The 20,868-nt window shown below is 54.3% G+C and overlaps 4 protein-coding genes across 4 annotated transcripts; 2 read left to right on the plus strand and 2 right to left on the minus strand.

Moving 5' to 3' along the window:
• Positions 1-1,172: 1,172 nt before the first annotated feature.
• On the minus strand, positions 1,173-2,097 carry VOLCADRAFT_98855 (uncharacterized protein; the record flags this gene model as incomplete). The annotated part of the gene is made up of 3 exons (XM_002957716.1): positions 1,173-1,418; positions 1,742-1,816; positions 2,014-2,097. 3 exons carry the CDS (start codon positions 2,095-2,097, stop codon positions 1,173-1,175), a joined length of 405 nt encoding a protein of 134 aa, XP_002957762.1.
• Positions 2,098-4,062: 1,965 nt separating this feature from the next.
• Positions 4,063-8,383, plus strand: VOLCADRAFT_98856 (uncharacterized protein; the record flags this gene model as incomplete). Its single annotated transcript, XM_002957693.1, has 7 exons — positions 4,063-4,074; positions 4,682-4,775; positions 5,191-5,534; positions 5,751-5,994; positions 6,375-6,583; positions 7,179-7,524; positions 7,968-8,383. The coding sequence occupies 7 exons, from the start codon at positions 4,063-4,065 to the stop codon at positions 8,381-8,383; spliced, it is 1,665 nt and encodes a 554-aa protein (XP_002957739.1).
• A 3,565-nt stretch (positions 8,384-11,948) lies between these two features.
• VOLCADRAFT_98857 (uncharacterized protein) lies at positions 11,949-13,347 on the minus strand (the record flags this gene model as incomplete). The annotated part of the gene is made up of 3 exons (XM_002957717.1): positions 11,949-12,038; positions 12,418-12,580; positions 13,148-13,347. 3 exons carry the CDS (start codon positions 13,345-13,347, stop codon positions 11,949-11,951), a joined length of 453 nt encoding a protein of 150 aa, XP_002957763.1.
• A 763-nt stretch (positions 13,348-14,110) lies between these two features.
• On the plus strand, positions 14,111-20,313 carry ssa4 (uncharacterized protein; the record flags this gene model as incomplete). The annotated part of the gene is made up of 8 exons (XM_002957694.1): positions 14,111-14,367; positions 15,564-15,645; positions 16,895-17,095; positions 17,645-17,776; positions 18,029-18,037; positions 18,746-18,886; positions 19,706-19,859; positions 20,141-20,313. 8 exons carry the CDS (start codon positions 14,111-14,113, stop codon positions 20,311-20,313), a joined length of 1,149 nt encoding a protein of 382 aa, XP_002957740.1.
• Between the last annotated feature and the right edge of the window lie 555 nt (positions 20,314-20,868).

A 20,868-nucleotide genomic window follows, 5' to 3' on the forward strand; every position in this document is an offset into this window, starting at 1 on the left:
AGTGGTTGAGGTGGTGGTTGCGTAAGGTAGGGTGCGTACACACACATACACACACACGCACCGGGGGAAGGAGGGAGAGAGGGTGAGAGAAAACATCGGGAGACATTTCCATGTCACCGGAGGCCTTTGGCGCGACTGTGCCACATGATTTGTGGACGTGGACGCGGTGGGGTGTCCGGAAGCGGTTAGAAGCCACGGAGGAATGGTGGCACGCTGAATGTATGAGTTTGCTGTGTGTATGAGTAAAATGCGCCGAGTCAGGCGCTTGGGGTCACGAGCTTAAGATGTGGGGAAACAGAGGCTGCATGCCGATAACACACACACACACACACAACACGCACATATGACATAAAAATACAATCCGTAGTTAACGAGACAATAACGAATATAACTATTAGCCGCAAACACCCACACGCACATGAGTTGCATCATTTGCTCATCTCTGGAAAGCACAAGGGGTAGAACAATGTCACCAGAGGAGGCTTTCCGCTACAACAGCCGAAACACCGTGCCGTGCTACACGCACGCACGTGCACGTACATACATACGTACATACAGCCACACACGCACAGAAATCATGCACACGCACATGCAGATGCACACACATACGCGCGTCCTCCACCCCTCGGGTTATGTGCATTGGGTTCAATGCTGACGTGGATATACAGACATACGTGCATACACTCTCCATGTATAGCAGCTCCACACGAGGCCTAACCCCAAGCAGGCTTCATTAGCACGCCGGATCCGTAATGGCACCACGCATCTTTGCAAGCTCTCCAGGTGCCGTACTTCCAGCCGTACTTCCACGGGGCTGTGTCATTGTGGGGGATATAGGTTGTGCTCTGGCATACACACGGGGTTTCGGAGCACACGTCCCTAGCCTAGGGCGGGCCGGGGGGCCCTACGTGTGACCTTCCTTCAGTTCTTTTTCAGTCTTTTTTCAGACCATCCTGCTGCCAACCAGCAGCGTGCCGTCGCACATGTCAGAATGAAATAAAACGCTATGCTTGAGGCACAACCACAAGTCACCTTGCGGACATATACACATCTGCGCTGGCGACTTTAAACGATGCTGCATCCATATAGCTAGGGGGGTGTTACACAGGTTTGGCGTGGACCAACCCATTGAATCTATCAAAATCTGGTCTTGCTACTTTTGTCCTTGTTGCTCATGTTGTTGTTGTCGTTGGTGGTGTGCTAATGATGGTGCTGCGCGGCGGTACTGCTGCTGCTGCTGCTGCCGCTCCACGCGTCTGGCTGGATGTCGTTGTCGCTAGGTGCTGCTGCGGCGGTTGCTGCTGCGGCCCTTGTGTCACTCGTCGTAGCTGTGCCAGCATGCGGCTCAGTGCTGGAGCCCCCACTTGGGAATGCTCCTGAAGCGCATCCACGGCTTCTGAGAGCTCCTCGGCAGTCTGCTGTATGGAAGAGAAAATGTACACAAGAAGCGATTATATGCAAGAAGCCGAGGACCAGCTAGGTGGGGAAGAGGAGAGGGAAAAGCAGCAACAGCGAGTCTTGCTTCAAAACAACAGACTGGGCCAGCAGGCGCTTAGCATGGAAACGGGGAGCATGTAGGAGGAGGGGGCGGCAGGGTGGGCAGCAACAGCGGTAGCAGGACGAGAAAAAGATTTTAGGGAGGGGAGGATTCTGAAGAAGGAAAGGATGGAGGTTTGCGACGAGGAACAGAGTAGCAGCAGAAGGAGCAGAAACCAATCCACGCCCTTATCCCTTCCCTCACCACAGCGCTTTCGCCTTGTCGCGCGATAGCCCGCGCCGTGTCGGACATGGCAGGGCCACACCGTCGGACGTGTTCCTGCGCATATGAAACAGTGTTTCACACAACGAAGGAATAGCTCCACACAGAATCCATAAAGTTAATTTTGCACTCACTGCGACGGCCATGAGCCCTCGTTGTGGTTCGGTTTCGATCAGGTGCGGGACGAGGAGCAACCCTTCGCTTAGTTGGTTAACTGTTAAAAGTCAAAGTCCTCAATTTATTAACAGGTATACCTCAGAATAAAGCTTTACATAATTCCTACCCGTTGTCGCAAGCTGTTCTGCGGGAGCTGGCCGTGAACCCCACATTTCCAGCATAGTAAGTTGAATCTTAATATGTCTGAGTTCAATCACACTTATAATGTACTGCTTATTATGCATACTGCGGAACTAATTGTCGAAGCATGGCTGCGCAAATGTACAAAGCCAGGGTTAACTGCCAACACCGTTACTACGAGCTCTGTTAGGTCCTGGAACACGTCCTTTTACGGACGATATGATAGAAGTCCCGTTGCTTGGTTCTCTCCCGCGACTTGCTGCATATTTGTCTTGGGCTCATCATTGAAATTGCGGTCCGCTGGGACGGACCCGTTTGGCCCGGTGTTCCCCTTCACTGATTTCAGCAATAATGTCCCCCTCATCGTCCCTCTGTGAATCAGCATGTATTAACTTACTGCATCCTAACTATTAAGCCCTCTGGGGTTACGGTACGCACGTAACAGACGGCAGTGGCAAAGGCAGTACTGCGGCAGCCACTTCCCACCGTCCGCCTGTTGGAAGCCCATGAGTTGCAGACCGAGTCAGGGCGGCAATGAATTGCCGTTCTTTTCTCACCACCAGGAGGTCTCGTTAACCCACATGACTTGATATCGCTGGCCGCCCGCTGACGGACCCACGGGTCGCCCCGAACACACGATTAGGCATCATAACTAATTGCCCGGCCAGTCGATGGCATGGCAGCCTATCCACCTACTGTCTACTGGTCGCACGCTCGCGCAGGATCCACTTGCCGGATAGTGAAAACGGAATACAACTTAGCTCATGCTGATACGCGTAGACTTCTCGTTGCGAGAAGGCGGGTTCTTGGACGAAGATGTTACTCGTTGTACTTGTCGTACTGTCTTCAGTATGGATATTACACTGAACTGCGTTCTGTTTCGGCTATTCGCCGTATCGTGACCTTAGGTTCATACTGTCATTCCCGCCCTCTCCACCCAGTTTTTGGGACTTTTTGGCTTTCAGCCCCGGGCGTTGGCGCGTTCGGTGGTTGAGTGCCTAAGTGTCACGGCCGGCCACTGGTCCAACTTGAAATAATCGGTCATTAGTGGGGGGGGGGGTAGGGGGTTAAGCCGATCAGCAGGGAAAACCGGGGGATACTAAGCCGATCAGCGGGGCAGTGTAATCGAGGCGCAAGCCGCGGTTCGGAGTGGTGGTTGATGCAACTACGGTGGTAGATAGGCAGCACGGTGGCAGCGTCGGTTGGGGCCAGACCCGGTGGCATCGCTGCTGTGGTCCGTTTAGCGTTAACATAGTGTAACAATGAGGACAAGAAGCCTAAGCCACCCACCTATAGCTCTCCTAAACCTCTCCATAACATTCACCTCCATCATGAGATGTGGGTTGAAGCCCAACCATCCTGATAACATATCCATGCAAGCGCAGCGCCATCCATGTATAGCCCCAGCTGCACTGATAAAAATTTTACGTTATGAAACATGGAAGGGGTGCAATGCCGCGACGAGGGTTTTATTGGAGGTGTACATGCATGCTATTTTCTTATAAATTTAAGAAGCGTCCCCAAGCGTCTTTAAGCGGGAGTCACAGCCACATACTTGTTACAGCTGTCGCGCCACAGCACCGAACCCAACCTAATCCGGCCGCAAATGCCTAAATGCCCATTTCATCAGCTCAAAGCTATGGGGGAAGGTCGTTAGTTGTGGTGGATAACGGCCAGCGATTTTTCCAAAAGTAAGCCAAGCTGACCTGTAGGGAGCTGTCGTCATCGCCGTATCCGCAAAAAAAACGCTGTCGATGGGGCCGTTAGCACACCCACAAAGTCGATGAATACCTTGACAATTAACAGTACTTCCGAAATCAAACCTGAATTCATTTGGCTAATCGGAGACGGCATCAACGCACATCTTGCTGTCCTCGAGGACCACGGTCCAGCATCAAGCCGAGACGCAGATCAAGCATCACATCCGCAAGGCGTTGTGCGTTCTCAAGAGGGCTAGACCGAACAAGCAAGACGAGCCAATCAGCTGCTGACAGAAGAAGGAAATCATGTGGGCCAAGGTCGGTTGGATAAAACCCCAAGCATGAAAAACGTTGTAGGACCAACCCTAAGGTTTTTGCGATGGGCTCCTGAAGCAGCATTTGGAGCAGCAGCGGGCCTTTCTGGCCGCGCGAGATCTTTTTGACGAAATGCATGCGACAGCTAGAGGAGATCTGCGACTCTCCCTCGCTTGCCGCTTGGTTGTTTACGGCTCTCTCTCGCAAACACCAATTCTGTTCCTTTGCAATTAAGTTGTCTGCCTGTTCAATTTTCCTTGGACGGTCAGGCACGCGTTGCGAGACCTCGTCGTCCGTGAGGATGTTCCTCTTTTCCTTCTAGTAGTCGCGAACAATTCACCTTTACCAGTCCTAACCACCTAACCACATCCTTAACAATTGCCTCTCGCCAGCACAGTCCAACCCAACCTCGTTATCACCTGATATGTTCTGTCTGTATGTTATGCATGTTCATGTGCAGATTGTGAAGGCCTTTTCAAGCCGCTCCGAAACCACATCCTCTTCAACCGCTGGAGGTGCCCCATCATCACCAGCTGCCGGCCGCCGCCACCGCCACCACCCCCACCGGCGCCTCTCCGGCGGGCCCTCCTCCCCTTCCGGTGTCCTTGAGCGGCACCAGTACAGTCTGGACGACCTGGAGCTGTTCGCCAAGGACCTGACTCACCTCAAGCTGCAAGTGGAGCAGTACCGGGCGGCAACACAGGGTGGGTGTTTTGCGTGTGTGTTTTGCCGCGTGTGTGTTTGCCGCGTGTGTGTTTTGCCGCGTATGTGTTTGCCGCGTCTCCGCGTGTGTGTGGCAATCACCCATCCCGACCGATCCGTGGTTCACCACATGCCCCACTCCTCCCTTATCACGCCGGCTGCCTCAGGGCTTTCACACACGCACATGGGCTATCAGCAATATGGGGTTATGCCATTTATGGGATATAACTCTGTTTTTTAAGACTTCCGAAATTTAATTCTGTTTTTTGCGATCACAGTCACAAGCGGTTCACCACATCCCCATGGACAACGCCCTCGGCGGAACCCCCCCCCCCTCCAACCCCCCGCATTGTTATCCTCTCCGACCTCTTTCCCGTCTTTCCTCCCCCCCCCCGACACACGTATGCGCGCACACAGTCTTTCTCGGCGGCGTCAGCTCCTTCATGCGAGAAGCACAACCGCCAGCGCTGTACGACTACATATCGATGCCTGGCGGTGGTGCCTCTGCCGCCTCCGCCGCTTCAATTCCCGGCGGTGACGGCACCTCAGGTACCGCGGGTGGCAACGTTGGCGGCGGCGGCACTGGCCAGCAGCAGCAGCTGGCTGCTGTGGAGCCTCCGCCGCCGGCTGCCCACGAGTGGCTGTACGGCAGTGACTTCCACACTGCGCTGTTGGGATCCCTGGAGTCCCACCTTGCGGCGCGGTTCGAGTCGCTGGTGCTGCCGATTGCCGTTTGGCTGGGCACGTACGAAGATGCCCGGGTGCGTCCGTCGTTATGTCCAGATGTGATCATCTAACATTTGGTCTTAGCAGCAAAACCATCAACAGCAAAAGGGAAAACATAACACAGATAATACATATAAGTAATGTAGCAGTTGGATGAGAGGGGAAGGGTGAAACCCTAAGACGAACGCCTTTCAACAGCCCTTTTTGTTCTTCTTCTTTTCTCGTCCTCTTCTGCCACCGCCACCACGCAGCTACGCATGCAAGCTGTACGACAGCTGGAAGCCAAGGTGCTCCAAGCCGCCCGAAAGCTCCACACAACCACCGCTGCAACCACCACACCTGCGGCTCAGAAGGACGAGACGGGGGGCGAACGCAAGACGGAGGTGGAGGCGGTTTCGGAGCCGACGACGTCCGCCGTGGCGGAGTCCGCTGCTACTGCTGCTGCTGCGGGGCATGGTGGCGGCGGCGAATCGGCGGTCGCCCCTCAGGCCGTGGGTGAGATCGTAGGGAGCGCAATGGGTTGTTGGGGTGTTGCTGTCTCGACACACATTTATTAGGTGAGGTATGGCTGCTTGAACCTCGAATCTGCATATGATGAATGATAACGCACGGTTCCTAGCTAGGTTCACGTGATGACTGTTTCTGGTGCCTTACATTTCCCTTCCCTTGCCAGTTATGATGGTTTGGGGCTTTTTTAATGCCTATCGCTTTGCTTTTATTCTATTTTTGCTGCATGTAAAATTCCCTTTCGCTCCCGCTCCAGCTCCAGTTCTTTTGCCCTTTTTATCTCTGGTGTGCTCATTTCGTATCATATCCTATTTCCTAACTCCCCAACCAAACTCCGCAAAACATCACCTCCCCCGCCCATTCCGAAGATGCGGAGGCCGCCGCCGCGGCCTCCCTGGCCGCGGACTTCGATGCGGCCGAGCACCTGCTTGCCCTGGAGCTGTCCTGGCTTGTACGGGGAGCCCTCAATCTGCGTGCGTTTCTGGCGGGCTCCCTGGAGTCGGGGGCCTCGGGGGTGGTGGCGGGGGAGGAAACGGCCTTTGTGGGGGTCTTGGAGCCCGTACCGGCGGCCATCGTGGTGAGGGGGGGAAGGGGAGGGACGGGTTTTGGGGTCTGGGGTAAAAGTTGAATAGCTGCAATGGTTATATTGGCGGCTTATTGGGGGGGGTTATCGAGGTCTTAGGGTCTTACTGGAAGCGTGTGCGTGTGCGTGTTGTGTTGTGAGTCTAGTGAGTTGTGGGTATGTGTACGTCGGTTAGGAGGGGGATTTAACAAAACGCACTTCTTTTTCACGGAAAGGGCGAATGGGGGGAGGAGGCTTTTGTTTTGCTCATCGCCGCCGTCGCAAAAATACGGGTAAATTTAATTTCCTGGGTACTTGTTGCTGCGGTCGTTTTACTTGCAAATGTTGCCGTGTCGGTGCTAAGACATGTCGGTGCTGCTGCAGCGGATCGTTTGATGCGGGTATAGTTATGGTTCCGGTTTGGGTCGTTATTGCGGTTGCATGCGAGATGCGAGATGCGATCACGATTTGGGGGTTTCGGAGCCGCCAGGCCGAGGGTCCTATTGCTGCTGTCCTCTCCCCTACACCCCCCTCCTCAACAACCCCCCAACAGTGGTTTATACTTCTCGCCCACAGCCCTTCCTTTATCCGTGCAACCCCGCTCGGATAGGCAGCCCCCATGCCCCGCCGTGCTCGGCACAAGACTACTGCGCCAGCGGCTGCGGCTGCGGCGGCGGCGGCGGCGGCCGTACCGCCGGCGAGTACATCTTCGGTGGCGACACCTCCGGCAGCGCTGGCGACACTGCCCCCGGCGACTGCAGCCCCTCCTACTGCTCCCGCTGCTGTTGCCGCTGGGGATGGTCGAGGCGCCGAGATGGTCGAGGGCGCGGCGCCGCCATCGCTATCGCTTACCGGCGGCGGCGGAGGCGGGGCCGCCGCCGTCAGCCCAGATGAGGGAGAGGCGGCGGAGGTGGCTCTCGCCGCCGCGACATCCGAGCAGCTCGCATCAGGCCCTGGTGGGGCCGGGACCGGGGTTGAGGTGTGGGTGTGGGTGTGGGTAGGGGGTGGGGGGTGGGGATTGGGGGTGGGGATTGGGGGGGGGATTGGGGGTTGAGGACCGGGCGGGGAGGGGGATAAGGTAAGAAGGCGGCCCGGTGTCTAGAAGGCGGTTCGAGGCGGCAATAGGGAAGGGGGCCCCTCCTCTCCCGGCGATGTTCAATGTTGTACTTCTTTGTTATGATGACGACGATGATGGTGGCGATGATGATGACGACGATGATGATGACGATGATGATATGATGATGACGATGAGGAGGAGGAGGAAGAGGAGGAGAAAGGGTTTAGTAAGTCCTAATGGTATCGAATACCGCTCACCCCCAGCTAACGCGGCACAGCCCAACACAAAATCGCCTACTTTATCCGTACACAACCCCCGCCCGCACATCCTCCTCTCCGCCAGGTACGGGCAAGGCGGCGGACGCTTCGTTGGCGCCAGGTTCCGGAGCCGCAGAGCCGTCGCCGCCGTCGGCACCGTCGCCGCCGCAGCCAGCAGTGGCTCCATCCGAGCAGCATGAGCCCGGACCTGCCGACGCCGCGGCCGAGGCGGAGGCCGCTCCGCCGTCTACTGGCGCCGCCGCCCCGAGTGCCGCCATCGCTAAATCGCCATCGCAAGAGGCGGAGGCGGAGCCGGCATCGCAGGAGTCCCCCGCAGTGACGGCGGCGGGGCCGGCGGAGGCGGCGGCTGTGCCGGCTGCGGCGGAAGAACCGGCAGCTTCGCCTGTGGCGGGTGAGCTGGCAACGGAGGAGGCCGCCGCCACCAGCACCCCCACCACCACCTACGACACCCCCCCGGTGGTGAACTTAGCTCAGGAATAGCGCAGTAATAGCAGAAATTTGTGTTTTATGGAGGAGGGTTGAAACCGACTGGACGAGAAGGAAGGTGCAGCTCTTCTGGAGGATTCTGGCTAGGAAAGCGGGAGACGGGACACGTGGGGAAGGTTTCAATTACTCCTCGCCTCCCAGTCTCTCGTTTCTATGTATGCAATGAGGTTTGTCTGTTTGTCAATCTGTCCATCTGATAGCCTGTCTTTTGCTATAATTTTTGGAAATCTGTTGCTATCTCCTAACATTGCGTCGCCGCTCCAAATGAGGTTGACGCGTTCGTTAGTTTGGGAGCTCTCCACAGGTGTCCTAGCACCCATTGGCGACCTGCCGTGCTACTCTACACTACCAAAATCTCCTCACGCACACAGAAAAGGAGGTGACAAAATAAAACAGCCGAAAATGATGTGTACCGAGTAGCCTGCGGAGCTCCGCCGTGAAGGAGAATCTAGTAGAACAAGTTGAAGTGAAGGGCAGTGCCCTTCGCTCTCCGCGCTTCTTCGGGGTTATTCCCTTCCAGAATCGTTCTGGGGTGCTGCTGCAGTTATCTGCGTGGTGCTGCTTTAGAGCCGGGCGGGCTTTCTCAGGAAGTCAGGGTCTCGCTGCTAACCCCTGCTGTTGTCCGCCCACATGATGGACACCTGGGTTACATTAACGGGTGGGGGAATGCCTTAAAAGAGGACGCGAGTTTTTTTTGGATGCAAAGAAAGGAGGTAGTGCAGCCTGAGGCTTAGGAAGCAAGCCACAGTCGCTGGTGGTCGTCGATTCGCTGTGTGACTGTATGTGGCTAATTGGATTTCGTACTGTTGCTCAATTAGGCAGGAAATAGCAAACAGGCTTTTACTTATGTCGATATGATGTCCGTGCTTGCGCAGCGGCATTCCATGACAGAAAGAACTGCGAAGAATTGTTCAAGGAAGCATTGAAATTGAAATGAAGACTGATCGTGGATGCGACGCTGTGCTCATACAAAAGGGTCGGAAGTAGAGCTTTGCTGTTCGAGTACGAATATTGGTACGAATGTTGGCAACATGTCCCGCGTACCCTAAAGGCACGCTTCCTTTCCGCAGACGCGCCTCGCATTCCCATCATCTTCATCTTAGTCGTCGTCCTCCTCCTCATCCCACAGCCGTCAGACCGTTGTTTACCCGCCACCGTTTTCCAGATCGTCACGGCAGAGGCGCTTTAAAAAATGGCATTTAATGTGGAATACGGGATGTGGGTTTTGCCTGCCAGTAACCCCCCATTTACACGGACAGCGGAAGCGAAACCACAATCCTCATTACAACCAAGTCGATTCTCCCCTCCGCCCCAACCCGGGCCCACTGAAACCCTTCTTCAAAGTCTATGCTGTCCGTAATACACCCTGTAGCTCTCACACCCCACGCATACAAACACGTACTCCGAAACCGGCTCCGGGACCAGATCGAACATCAGCGCGGGGTGTAATATGATTAACACCTACACTGCGCAGCAAAGAAAAAATATACCTTGTGAGGGTGTGAATACATGGTGCGTAGCTATGTACGGCATGAATGTTCGTACCAGCGCCTCTCGCGCTGTACACTACTGATTCCACAATCGCTGCAGGCCCCAAATATGTTGTGATTCCCCGTGTGTTTGGGGATACGTTAAGTCGACATGCAGGACACCACAATGGCTTTTCATGGTGCGCGCGTGCTGAACAAGGGGGGAGATATAGGTGTGATGTGTGTGCAAGAAGAGTGGAAATGTCCGGAGGAAACCTCGTTGCGCTACACGCGGTGTATCTAGGAACACCGCCGGCCCGTTTGGACGTGGGCCGTGGAGATAAAATGACACAGTGTTGTATAGCGCCCATCCACTAACTAACAAACCAAGGAAAGCACTTTGCGCACCAAAAAATCCCTAAAACAGAAACCCTTCAAACTAGATGGTCAAGATGAGAGATCACACATGAAAGCCGGTCGTGGTTCGATGCAACCGCTGTCCAGGCGAACGTGAGGATGAAAAGTTGTGCTGCTGCTGGTGGTGCTGCTGCAGGTTGGAAACAGAAAAGACTAAAAACCCCGAGGGCGCACATACCACAACTGAAACACAGCCCAGCGCTTCACTGCGCCACCCACGCCTCTTCCTCCTCCTTTCCTTCTCCTCCCACACCCATACTATAGCCGTTTCCCCGCACCACACAGAGCTAACTAACCCTACCTGTGCTCGACAAAACCCGGTACGCACAGGTTGCAATTAATTTGTCGCACTTGAAGTTAGTTCTCTACCCAAGCCCATAATAACGGCGTCCACAATAAAACATGACCCAAAACGTTCAAAGACCATCTAAGGACCATCCAAGGACCATCCAAGGACCATCCACCAAGGTAGCTTGCATGTTTGGTTAAGGAGACCACCGCGACCCAACGACCCACGGGACAGTGGTTAGGGTACGCGCCGGCATCGTCCTCAATTGTGAATTTAGCAAGTCAGCAAAATGCCGGCAACGCTGATGCCTTCATGGCACGGTGCTAATTGACCCATGGGTCAGTTAAACTCATGGCGCCCTAACGTGAGCGACTCGCCTCTTGTAGAGTTCCCCGGTGCCAGTGACGCGCGGCCCAGACGCCGGCTGCCTGTACCGTTGGCCACCCAGATCTGGCCACTCAGATGGCCCCTGCTTGCACACGAGCCGTTCAGGCTTTATTGTAACAAGTACACCCTGCTTGCTGTTACCGCCTGCCCACGATTCAGCTCGTAAAGATGAACTCTGCCGTATGTACCGATGACCTATGGGTCAGTTGCATGTCAAGAGCCATCCGAGTTCATCCGCCACCCTGTTGGGGTTCCCAACACATCCCGAGGCCGGTCAGGATTCCCACATCAGCTGCTGCTACTGCTACTGCTGCTGCTACTGCTTCCCCTGCTCCTGCAGCTTGCACTTTTCCCACTTGTCAATGCCCGCACTTCCCGCGCCTCTCCTGCCGCGCATGGGACAGGCTTACGTCGCCCCCTTCTGCTCCCCCTGCTCCTGTTTAGCAAGCATGCACTGCTGCATATCCGATCCATTGCTGATCGGCTAGACCGGCTGCTGTCCTGCACCGCCGCCGCTTTCACTCTCTGCGGCGACCACCCTTAATCTCCTGAACTCATCCATCAACAACCCCCATAATAAGCGTCACAGTCAAACTGCAACACGATCCCATCCTCATCACCGCGCAGCCCCTTTCAAGCGATAGCATGTGGTCGGGCAGCACCGCGGTCCAGATTTTCCCAGCCCAGTAATCCACAAGCCCCATTCCCCGACGCCACGTCCATTGCATTTCACATTTCACACTTTACCCAGGTAAGTCAGTTTCATGAGGTCCCAATACCCAAGGGGCTCATGGCCCTTCACTGCTTTTTTGCCTTTCCAAAACAGTTTATTTGCTTCCATCGCGCATCACCTGCATCACCATAGACGTGCTTGCTTCCCGCCCACCGCCCGCACCTTCACACCTGGGCCACTTGCAATAGCGACCTTGCAGCTTCGCTACCATTATCGCCGTGCGCCTCTTCATACGTGCGCCTTGCTGGCTTGTATATAAGATGTTTACCGCCGGCCTTGGTAAAAGAGCAACGCCGGGTCCATGCCAGTGGGCGTCCCCGCAGTGCCCACCTTCTCGTTGGTGTTTCGGTTGACCTACCGAGAGTCGTTGGGGTGGTTGACAGTTGGGAGTTTGTCAATACGCTGGTATATGCTTCAACCTGAAATCATTGCTTGGGAGCAAACAACGTTTGGTTATGGCGAAATGAAAAGAACGGCGAACGCCTTGAGGTTCCTTCCTTTAATCCCCCTGGTGCGAAACCGACCCCAGACGACAGGGGAGGGAGGAAGAGAGTGTGCGGATGCTGGGCATGGCGGGAAACGAAAACCGGAGGAGTTTAGAAAGAGAGGCGATGAGTGGGACGCAATATGGCGGCACTGGCCAGGTACCGAACCTCAGGACCAACAACACCCCGTGGGTGGCCGTGGGTGGCCATTTCGGGGACTTTTGCCCTCGCAGGAGCCTCATCCATACCTTGGTCGTATTCCGTAGCGTCTGGATCGTGACATCAATGTCCTTGTCAATGTAAAATTTGCGTGTGCGCATGAACTGGTTGGCTGCTCCTGGCGTCTGCAGAATGGCCGAGTCACCCTCGTAGCGCATGGGCGTCCCGGAGACGGGGTCACGTACTCCCGACCTGAGGGGATGATCGAGGGTGGGGGCCGGGGTCGGGGGCCATGAAAGCCAAAGGGGTATGAAAATAGCGTAGATAGACAAGCTGAGTCAGGCACGGTCGGGTTCTTGTGTTTTTGCGTTAGATTGCTGCAGCAAACCCAGGATCTAACGAACCAATGTTGGCCCAAACTCAGACGGCGTTTGGCGTATCTGGGTGCAGAGTGTTTCCTGGTACCCTTTCGGGGGAAAGGCCTTTCGCTTCCCTCGAGCCCCCCTCCCATTCTCCCCACTTTTTGTCCGCTTGTGCCGCTTTTGGGTTTTGTCCGGGCCGTCCTGTGCTGTGTAGTGCTCTCCAACACGTATTGCCTACCTCCAGGTAAGGCCACTAAAAATCGCGACAGTAGGAGCCCAGGTAGTGCGAGCTAGCTCGAATAATACCCGTCCTTGTCACAACCAAAGAATTTCCAGCTTTCCACCAGACCCAGGCCGCGTTCCTGGTCTTATTGTTGTTTGGGAAGAGTGTGTAACCCCCCTGCCTTCTCCCTGCGACATGAGCAAGCCCATGGCCGTGTTGTGCCGCGTATCGTACTTGTTTTTGGCAACAGGCGCCACGAGGAGGTCGCCGCTGATGGGGCTTTCCACACGTAGCACCACCTCTGTGTTATCAAGTGTCACGTTGCCGCCGTTCTTGCTGTATAAGGAGATGCGGCTGGAGGAGGTGACGTTTAGCCCCGTAGTTCCGCGAAAAGTGTCCATCCCCACGCAATCCATGCCCCGGGTGCGGCTCATGTTTGTAATTCTCAGGAAATGTAAGTTTAAATGAGAGGAAAGAGGACGGCGGAGGAGTTTGTAACCGAATCCAAGGTAACTGCTTGTCTCAGTCAGCTGCTGACGACAGGCGTTGAAAAGCGCCGAGCAAGGCGCCAAGGAGGACCAGATCGCCCAGGAGTAACTTAGACCCAAAACTTCTATGTGCGATTCGACTGCAAAAGCACTTCCACGGAGCTGGCTTGACGCTGTGGACGATGGAAAACGCGGACGCCGCGTTAATCAGAGGCTTGGTCTGAAGCTGGTGGTGGCAAGGAAGGAGCGCGGTCTGCAAGGAGAAGATACGTGGCGTTATGGGCTGTATATAATTTGCGCCGATGGAGCAAGATGCTTCTAAGGGCACACGAATGTGCCAAACGACTCTGCAGTTGTGGCAGATATTGGAACAAGAAATCTGACTAAGCTCTGCAGCCAGTACACTTGCCTTCCGCGGCAAGTTTGGATGAACACCGGCGTTGCCAAAGGCGTTCGTGAAGGAAATTGTGAGTTAAGCTTCGAAATATTAGAAACCCTTATATCAAGAATATATGGTATAGGATGGAGAAGTCGGTTTAGCGTGCATATGAAGGAGGGCTTCTGAGCTCTAACGTACCGTTACTTCGTGGTACGGCATAGAACCATAAAATACCAAGTTCAAGACTCTATCTTTACCGTCCTCCACATCTGCATTCACGCTTGCAACTACTACTTTCCGGCACCCTTATTTTGCTGGTTGATTGTCAAAATGTCGCAGCTCGCTATGCCTTTGCTGGTTGTTAATCTAGGCTGCGAAATGGTCTACATTCTTGAACAGCGCTTGAAAGCTCAAAACATCCCAACGGATAAGAGCTGCAAGGTTCTTAACGATGTGATCAAGACCATGTTCGACTCGGAATACATAGACAAGCTCTTTGCACCTCAAGACATGTACACGGTATCCCAAACAAGGAAAATCTTTGATCGCCTTGCCCATTCAAGCATCATGAGGCTGAGCGAGTCCAGGTACGCCCCATGGCCTTCCGCCACATACATCCTACCCGCTTAGTGAAACAGAACAGTTAATTTTTAGCTGTTGTATATTATTATAAATGGGAGTTCCTGTGGAGTGGTAGCCCGCTGTATGTGGTCAAGTTACCGGCAATTCAACTTCCATTCGGCCGCCTTGCCGGTCACGAACAGACGCTTCCCTCATAGCCAAAGCATATCACAGCATATCACAGTCGACGCCCTATGTTAAGGCCATTACTTGTATGGTTTGTAGCTCGGGACGAAGCTTTTTACCGGTAGCGGTATGACTAGTTCCCCAGACCGCTTCTCTGCAGCACAGGCGTTCCGTCTGCAAACTTCATGCGCTCTGCATCGTGGCCCCTTCCTTTTTTGGCCCTGGAATCTGGCCATCCATCTCCCCGCGATCCCAACCCCTCCTCCGTCCGCCTTGTACGGCCCCCCACCGCTCTGTCTGAATTCCCCCCTCTGTGTCTCTCCTTACTACCTATCTTACGTTTTTTAAATCCGCCTATTACTATGTTATGTCTCACCCCTGACCTAACCCTTGTTTTCGGTGTTACGGCCTTCACGGATCTTTCACTCTTGGCTGTTTGACTGCTGGGACATCTGCAGTGCGCCATGTAGTCATTCCGCACACACCTTAGGGCTCTCCCTTGTTACACCTCTTCTGCGAAACACACATACATACATACAAACAGACAGACAGACAGATAGACGCACCCAGGTGTGTAGTTTAATTAAAAGTACAGACGTTTATGCATGTGTGTCTGCGCTTTGCGGAGGAATGTGCTGCATGTGCGCACATATGCACATATAAATACGTATATGCACACATACATGCAGCACCGTCGTGCCCTAGAAAGGAATTTTCCATAGCCTCCGTAGCCCACATCTTGCGCACGCAACCATGCCATGCACTGCAGGTACCTGCATATTGCTCGGTCTGAGTCTTTTTGATGTAGGCAATGCTCACCATGCTATAACCCACATACACATTCATACAGGCGCACACTCACACAGGCATATGTCGCAGCCCCGATCTGCACCAAACTGCCCCCCTCCCCTCCCAAACACGATGTACACCCCAGCCCGTCCTCAGCCCGTGCATTTTGCTCTGATTCTTGCATATAAATCCCCACCCACGTTTTCTAACTCCCATATCTTCCCCAACTCCTCCTAAACCTTTGCAGCATGGACAAATTGTTTGACCTGATGCTGATGGGGTTCAAGTACCAGCTCCTCTGCTCCACCAATCTTGACCAGATGTTGGAGGTAAATTTGGGCCCCGGAAGGAGGAAGATGGGACGAAGGAATGGTGATGCACTACGGAGTCTCCGTAGGCATTGTAGCAGGGGGAAATTCATTTGCATATTGTGAAAGCTAGCTGCCACTCCTTTGAACCACCAATTTCATGCAAACCTAAATTAACATATTAATGGAATTTTATTATAAAAATACCCGAAAAGGCTTACCACACCAAACAAAACACCCTGGACGTCTTGGGAGTCAAGAGACAGGAGTGTAGGAACGGGGGTGGGTGCCGGCAGTACGTGGTAAGGGGCCGGGGTGGGTGGGGTGGGAGGTAAATCACGACCAATTGGGTGTTGTAATGGAAAGCAACTGCGGACCCAGATTGCCTGCAAAAGATACCCGAACTTGTGGTGAGGTGGGGTGAGGTAAAGTGGATTGGTGGCGGGTTGGCGGGGTTGGGAAAGGGAGACCCTTCTGGAGTACGACATGGAAGGTGTGATAGTTGCCGTACAGTACGGCACACGCCATCATCCAATACGTACGTGCGCTAAAGCTCGCTCCCAGCATCTCATCCTTTTGGGCGGCCAGCTACTACAGTAAGAGGAAGAAGGGGATGCCAGCGCAGCCCGCGCTTTTTATTGTTTGCATTGTTTAGTAAACTAGGGGTTGTGCACGATACCGAACAGCTCCGCTCTTTTTATTGTATTGTCTAGCGTAATAATCTCCTATCACGCTATTCCATTTCTCGCCTAAAATAAGCTTTTAAGCATATTACGCAAGCGTCAAGTACTTTGTGCCCGCAGTAAGCTTTAAATTTAAAGGAATTAAATCCAGGCGCTGTTTACACAACAATACTATTACGCTAAAATAAACAATAAAGAGGAGGGCTACCTGCGCATAATGAGCTTTAGCAAAAGAGAACCGTGTAAGCGGTAGACCAAAGGAAAAAGATATCAACATGATATGAGTCGTGGGGATTGGGGGATAACAGTGAAGGATTGCGTGTGTGTGCATGTGCGTGTGAGAGTAGGCACAGAGAGCTACATTACAATTTGCGTGTGGGCCTAGGAAATCTGGGTCGCATTCGACGCAAACACAACCGGGTTACAATCGTCTTAAACCCCCGAAGAATGATTTCAAAGCAACGCCCGTACGCGTTTTCCTCGATTGATCGTCTTTTCCGCTCTATCCCCTTTTTCTCAACGCAACCAATCTATCCTTTTCTTCCCCAACCAGACGCACGCGTGGTATGCTTTTCCCTCAACCGCAGGTGACCCTCCTGCACCTGGCCACCATGCGCACCATCATCGAGTCCCTGCCCGACCAATCTTCCGCAGCCCTCATCGGCACGGTGGAGGCGCTGGCGGTCAAGACGTTCGAGGGGCTGCCTGCGGGGCAGCTGCACCTCCTCAGGCATACCCTGCTCAGGTTCTTCCAAGATAAGAGAGTCAAGGTGTCGCTATTCTTGCAGGTAAGGTGGTTGGGGTTAGGACCGGGGCCGTCGGGGGGCGGTAAAGTTACGGGTTACGAGTTAAGGGGGGGGGGGTAAAGGAGAGCGAGGAGGAGGAGAGGAGGGGCTGGGTAAGGGGTATTGGGGTGTTGGGGAAGATTGGCGGCCTAGGTAGCGTGGAGGACCATTGTAGGCAGGCCTGGAGGTATCCCTGGCGTCCAATGTTTTGTTATAGCGTCTACATCGTCCACATGACACGACCATCATTACCATGACTACCAATCCTAGCCGACACCAGTAGCCAGCAGAGACGCCGCCTCCCAAACGCTCCTTAACTACCTTCCTCCGCCTCCCAAACGCTCCTTAACTACCTTCCTCCGTCTTCTAACAGCTCCCCCCCCCCGCGTTTCGCTCCTCACATTCCCCGCACATTCCTCTCCTTCCCGTACGAGTTGGTGCCTTGGGCGACGGCAGTTGTTTCGTTAGGGGGCTATAATTGACACCTCCCCTCTGTCGCGCCACCTCCCCCCCCTCGTGTCCCCTCCCTCCCTTTACACCCCCCCCCCGCAGGAGGGTATTCAATCCTCCATGGGCCGCATCATCCTGCCCTCCCCGCACAAGGACTATGTGGGCACGGTCACCACGTACTCCATGTCGGGAGCGCTGGAGGAACAGGAAAAGTTCAAAGTCAAGAGCGCCGCGGTGAGGGGGTGGGGGACTACGGGGCTAGGGGTTGTAGGATATGTGTGTGTGTGTGTGTGTGTGCGGCGGGGGGCCGGGTTAACACGAGGGCTCCTCCGACTTAAGGCTGGGAAGAGGAAAAGGGGAAAGGGAGGCGGATAGGGGTAAGAGGAGGGGTGGGGTACAAGGGCGGAGGTGTGTTGCTACAAAAGGAGGGTAAGGAAGGAGAGGGGTTTTGTGCTTCTCCTCCGGCCCCCCGCAGCCCCTCTCCAGACCAGACCAGTGAGTGCAGTACAATGCGGTGTCGTGCAGTGCTCATCCACGATATCTTCTCATGTCCCCCACCTGCCGCCCGGCCCTCGGGTTGGTTTCACTTGTCATGTCTAACTGGGGCACACATATATCTAGCGTAGTTTGGAAGTCGGCAGTTAAATCCTTCGCTTTTTGGCGCATATATATGTATGATTTGTGGGACAGGAGGGCATATCTTCACCCTGCGGCCGCTACCCGGCGAAACCCTGCCTAGTCACCCTAGCCGACTTCTCAGTGGATCACTCAGGTTCAGCACCCACCACCGGCATCCAACGGAATCTGCCATTCCTGGTCGGCTCGCGAGTCACCTTTATCCCAGGTCACCACCGTCCATCGACTAGGGGCACTTTTACCTTCCACCATCGGAAAGATTTTCGACCTTGACAGGTCTCGATCCCGGAACCTCCGGGGGCATTGGTGTGTGCGTTACCAGTATTGTCTGACCTACCAGTAATGTCTGACCAGTAATGTCTGACCTATATAACAATTCAAATTCAATTCGATATATATATGTGTGTATGTATGTGTATGTACCAATCTGACCCATCCAAATCCACCCTCTTCCTGCGATCGCGACCCCTTGCTCCTTGCATTTAATAACACCCCCCCCCCCCCCACACACACACACACTCTTAACCGCCCCTTAACCCGCATACGCCTGCATGCCTGCATGGACAGATTGACCGTCAGGAGTTTTTCGTACACCCCGCCCCTCTGGGTACGAACCTGTACAACAAGGAGCGGCCCAAGGTGGTACCCCCCCCTCGGAAGGGGGATGCGATCACGGGGCCCCTCAAGCCCGAGGAGGACTACAAGACGGTGAGGGAAGAGGGGTGTATGGCTGTAGGGGTGTTGCGGAGGACCTCCTAGATGATAACGGGGAAGGGAAAAAAAGGGGAGACACACTAATCCCCCGGGCGGTGGGGCCCGGGCGGGGCGTGTCATACACCACACAAACTGGCCCCACACTACACACCCTGCCAGGAAGAAGTTTTTGTGTGTGATGTCGACGACGGGACAACTGCAACGCAACAAAATTAAATAATCAAGAAAAAATGGCAAGGCAGCCAAATGCATTTGTTTACATATGTTTTTTGTGTGGAGTTGGGCGAGCGGTACGTGAGGGCGTATCGTGCATTTGCGTGTGTCCGTTAAGGTTGTCAATGACCACCTCGTCAGAACCAGGGATGGCAGTGGTGATGGTAGTATGTATATCCAAACGAGGCTGGCAAAGGGGACGGGTCACACAGCTTCCGATGGAGCACCCAATTTGCGTTGTGTGGGTCGCACATGTCACCTGTCGTTGCATCCCAACCTCCTGTGCGCGTTAAGTGCGATATCGTTCAGGTACACATGCGTAAATGTCGGTACCTAGGTTTATTGACGATAGCGTCCGTCCTCATGTATGTTGTTTGTTTGGACGTTCATATACACATTTGTATGTATGTATATATATATGTACGTATGTATGTATGTATGTATGTTGTTACAGGGTGGTATAGCTTTACCAGCGGTCCCCTTTCCCGAGGCAGTTCCCTGCTTTCCCCTGCTAGAGGGGCACCCTAATCCGTTCACCCCATCCGACTTCAGATGTATGTATGTATGCATATATCGCTGTGTTGTGGTTTCTGACCGCAGATGGCTGGTGAGGAGTATTCGGACCGGGGGCTCCGCGGCAGCCTGGGGGGGGCCTCGGAGTTCGCGTACCTGTCCGCCTTGCTCAAGGTCAAGGCACCCGCCGTGGACAACTTCAAGCTCAACCTGTTCGGGGATGACGACCTAGTGGGAGCTGGTGAGTGCGGCCCCGGGGCTGGGGGGGTTCACATGGGGGGCTGTCAGGAACGTGAACCCCATGCAACCCGTCTTCTAACCTGCCTACAGTGAGAAACTCTCATTCTCTCATCGCCTTGGCCTCCGACGGCCAACTCACCCGACCACCCACCCACCCACCCTACACAGACACCGGCAGTCGACCCGTATACACCTTAGCTTCTTGCATGTAATTCCCCTCTTTGCCTTCTCCTCTCTCCCTGCCCCATACCACACAACACACAACCGCACGTGCAACTGCAGATCCGTCTCCTGTCGTGGCTACACGGAAGGTGTCCAACATCGCGTTCACTGCCGCCAAGAACGACCAGCACCTCAGTGACGTGATGAAGAGCATGAAGGTGTCGGAAGGCGGGCCGGGAAAGGGCAAGGGAGGCGACGGGGAGGACTTGCTGGACCTCATGGACAACGCGTAACAGGTCGATGTTTTAATGATAATGCTGAGGTTTTAGTAGCGGTTTTAGTAGCGGTTGCGATATGGGTGTCATGGCAGCAGTAGCAAGAAGGTTGTAGTTGAAGGTCCAAACAAGGTGATGGCGGAATTTTACACAGGAGGTGATTTTGTGCATGTCTGAACACAAGGGTTAGGGGTAAGATTATTTGGAGGTGAAAGTCGGAATTCTTTTGAAGAGCAGTGCAGATGGCTGCAGGTATTAGTCGCGCGACGTGTGTGGGATGGGTAGCATGCATGTTTTGTTTGTGCTTTTGTATGTGAGTTACGAATCCATCCATCCAGACGAATGAGGACGGCATTACATGTGCAAGGAAATGGCAGGTGCTAGGCCACCAGCAGCAGCCGCCGCGACGGCAGCGCCCGCGGAGTAGCACGCAGCCGCAAGCATGGGGCATGGTGACGCAGACGGTGTGTTTGTGATACGTTGAAAGAGGGGAGCGATGCGCAAATGTTTTGACGGCTGGATGCGGGAATCGAAGCATTGAAGGGGGGATATGGCGCTGTGCATGGCGATATG

The sequence above is a fragment of the Volvox carteri genome, assembly GCF_000143455.1.
Source record: "Volvox carteri f. nagariensis unplaced genomic scaffold VOLCAscaffold_78, whole genome shotgun sequence".
Lineage (NCBI taxonomy): Eukaryota > Viridiplantae > Chlorophyta > Chlorophyceae > Chlamydomonadales > Volvocaceae > Volvox > Volvox carteri.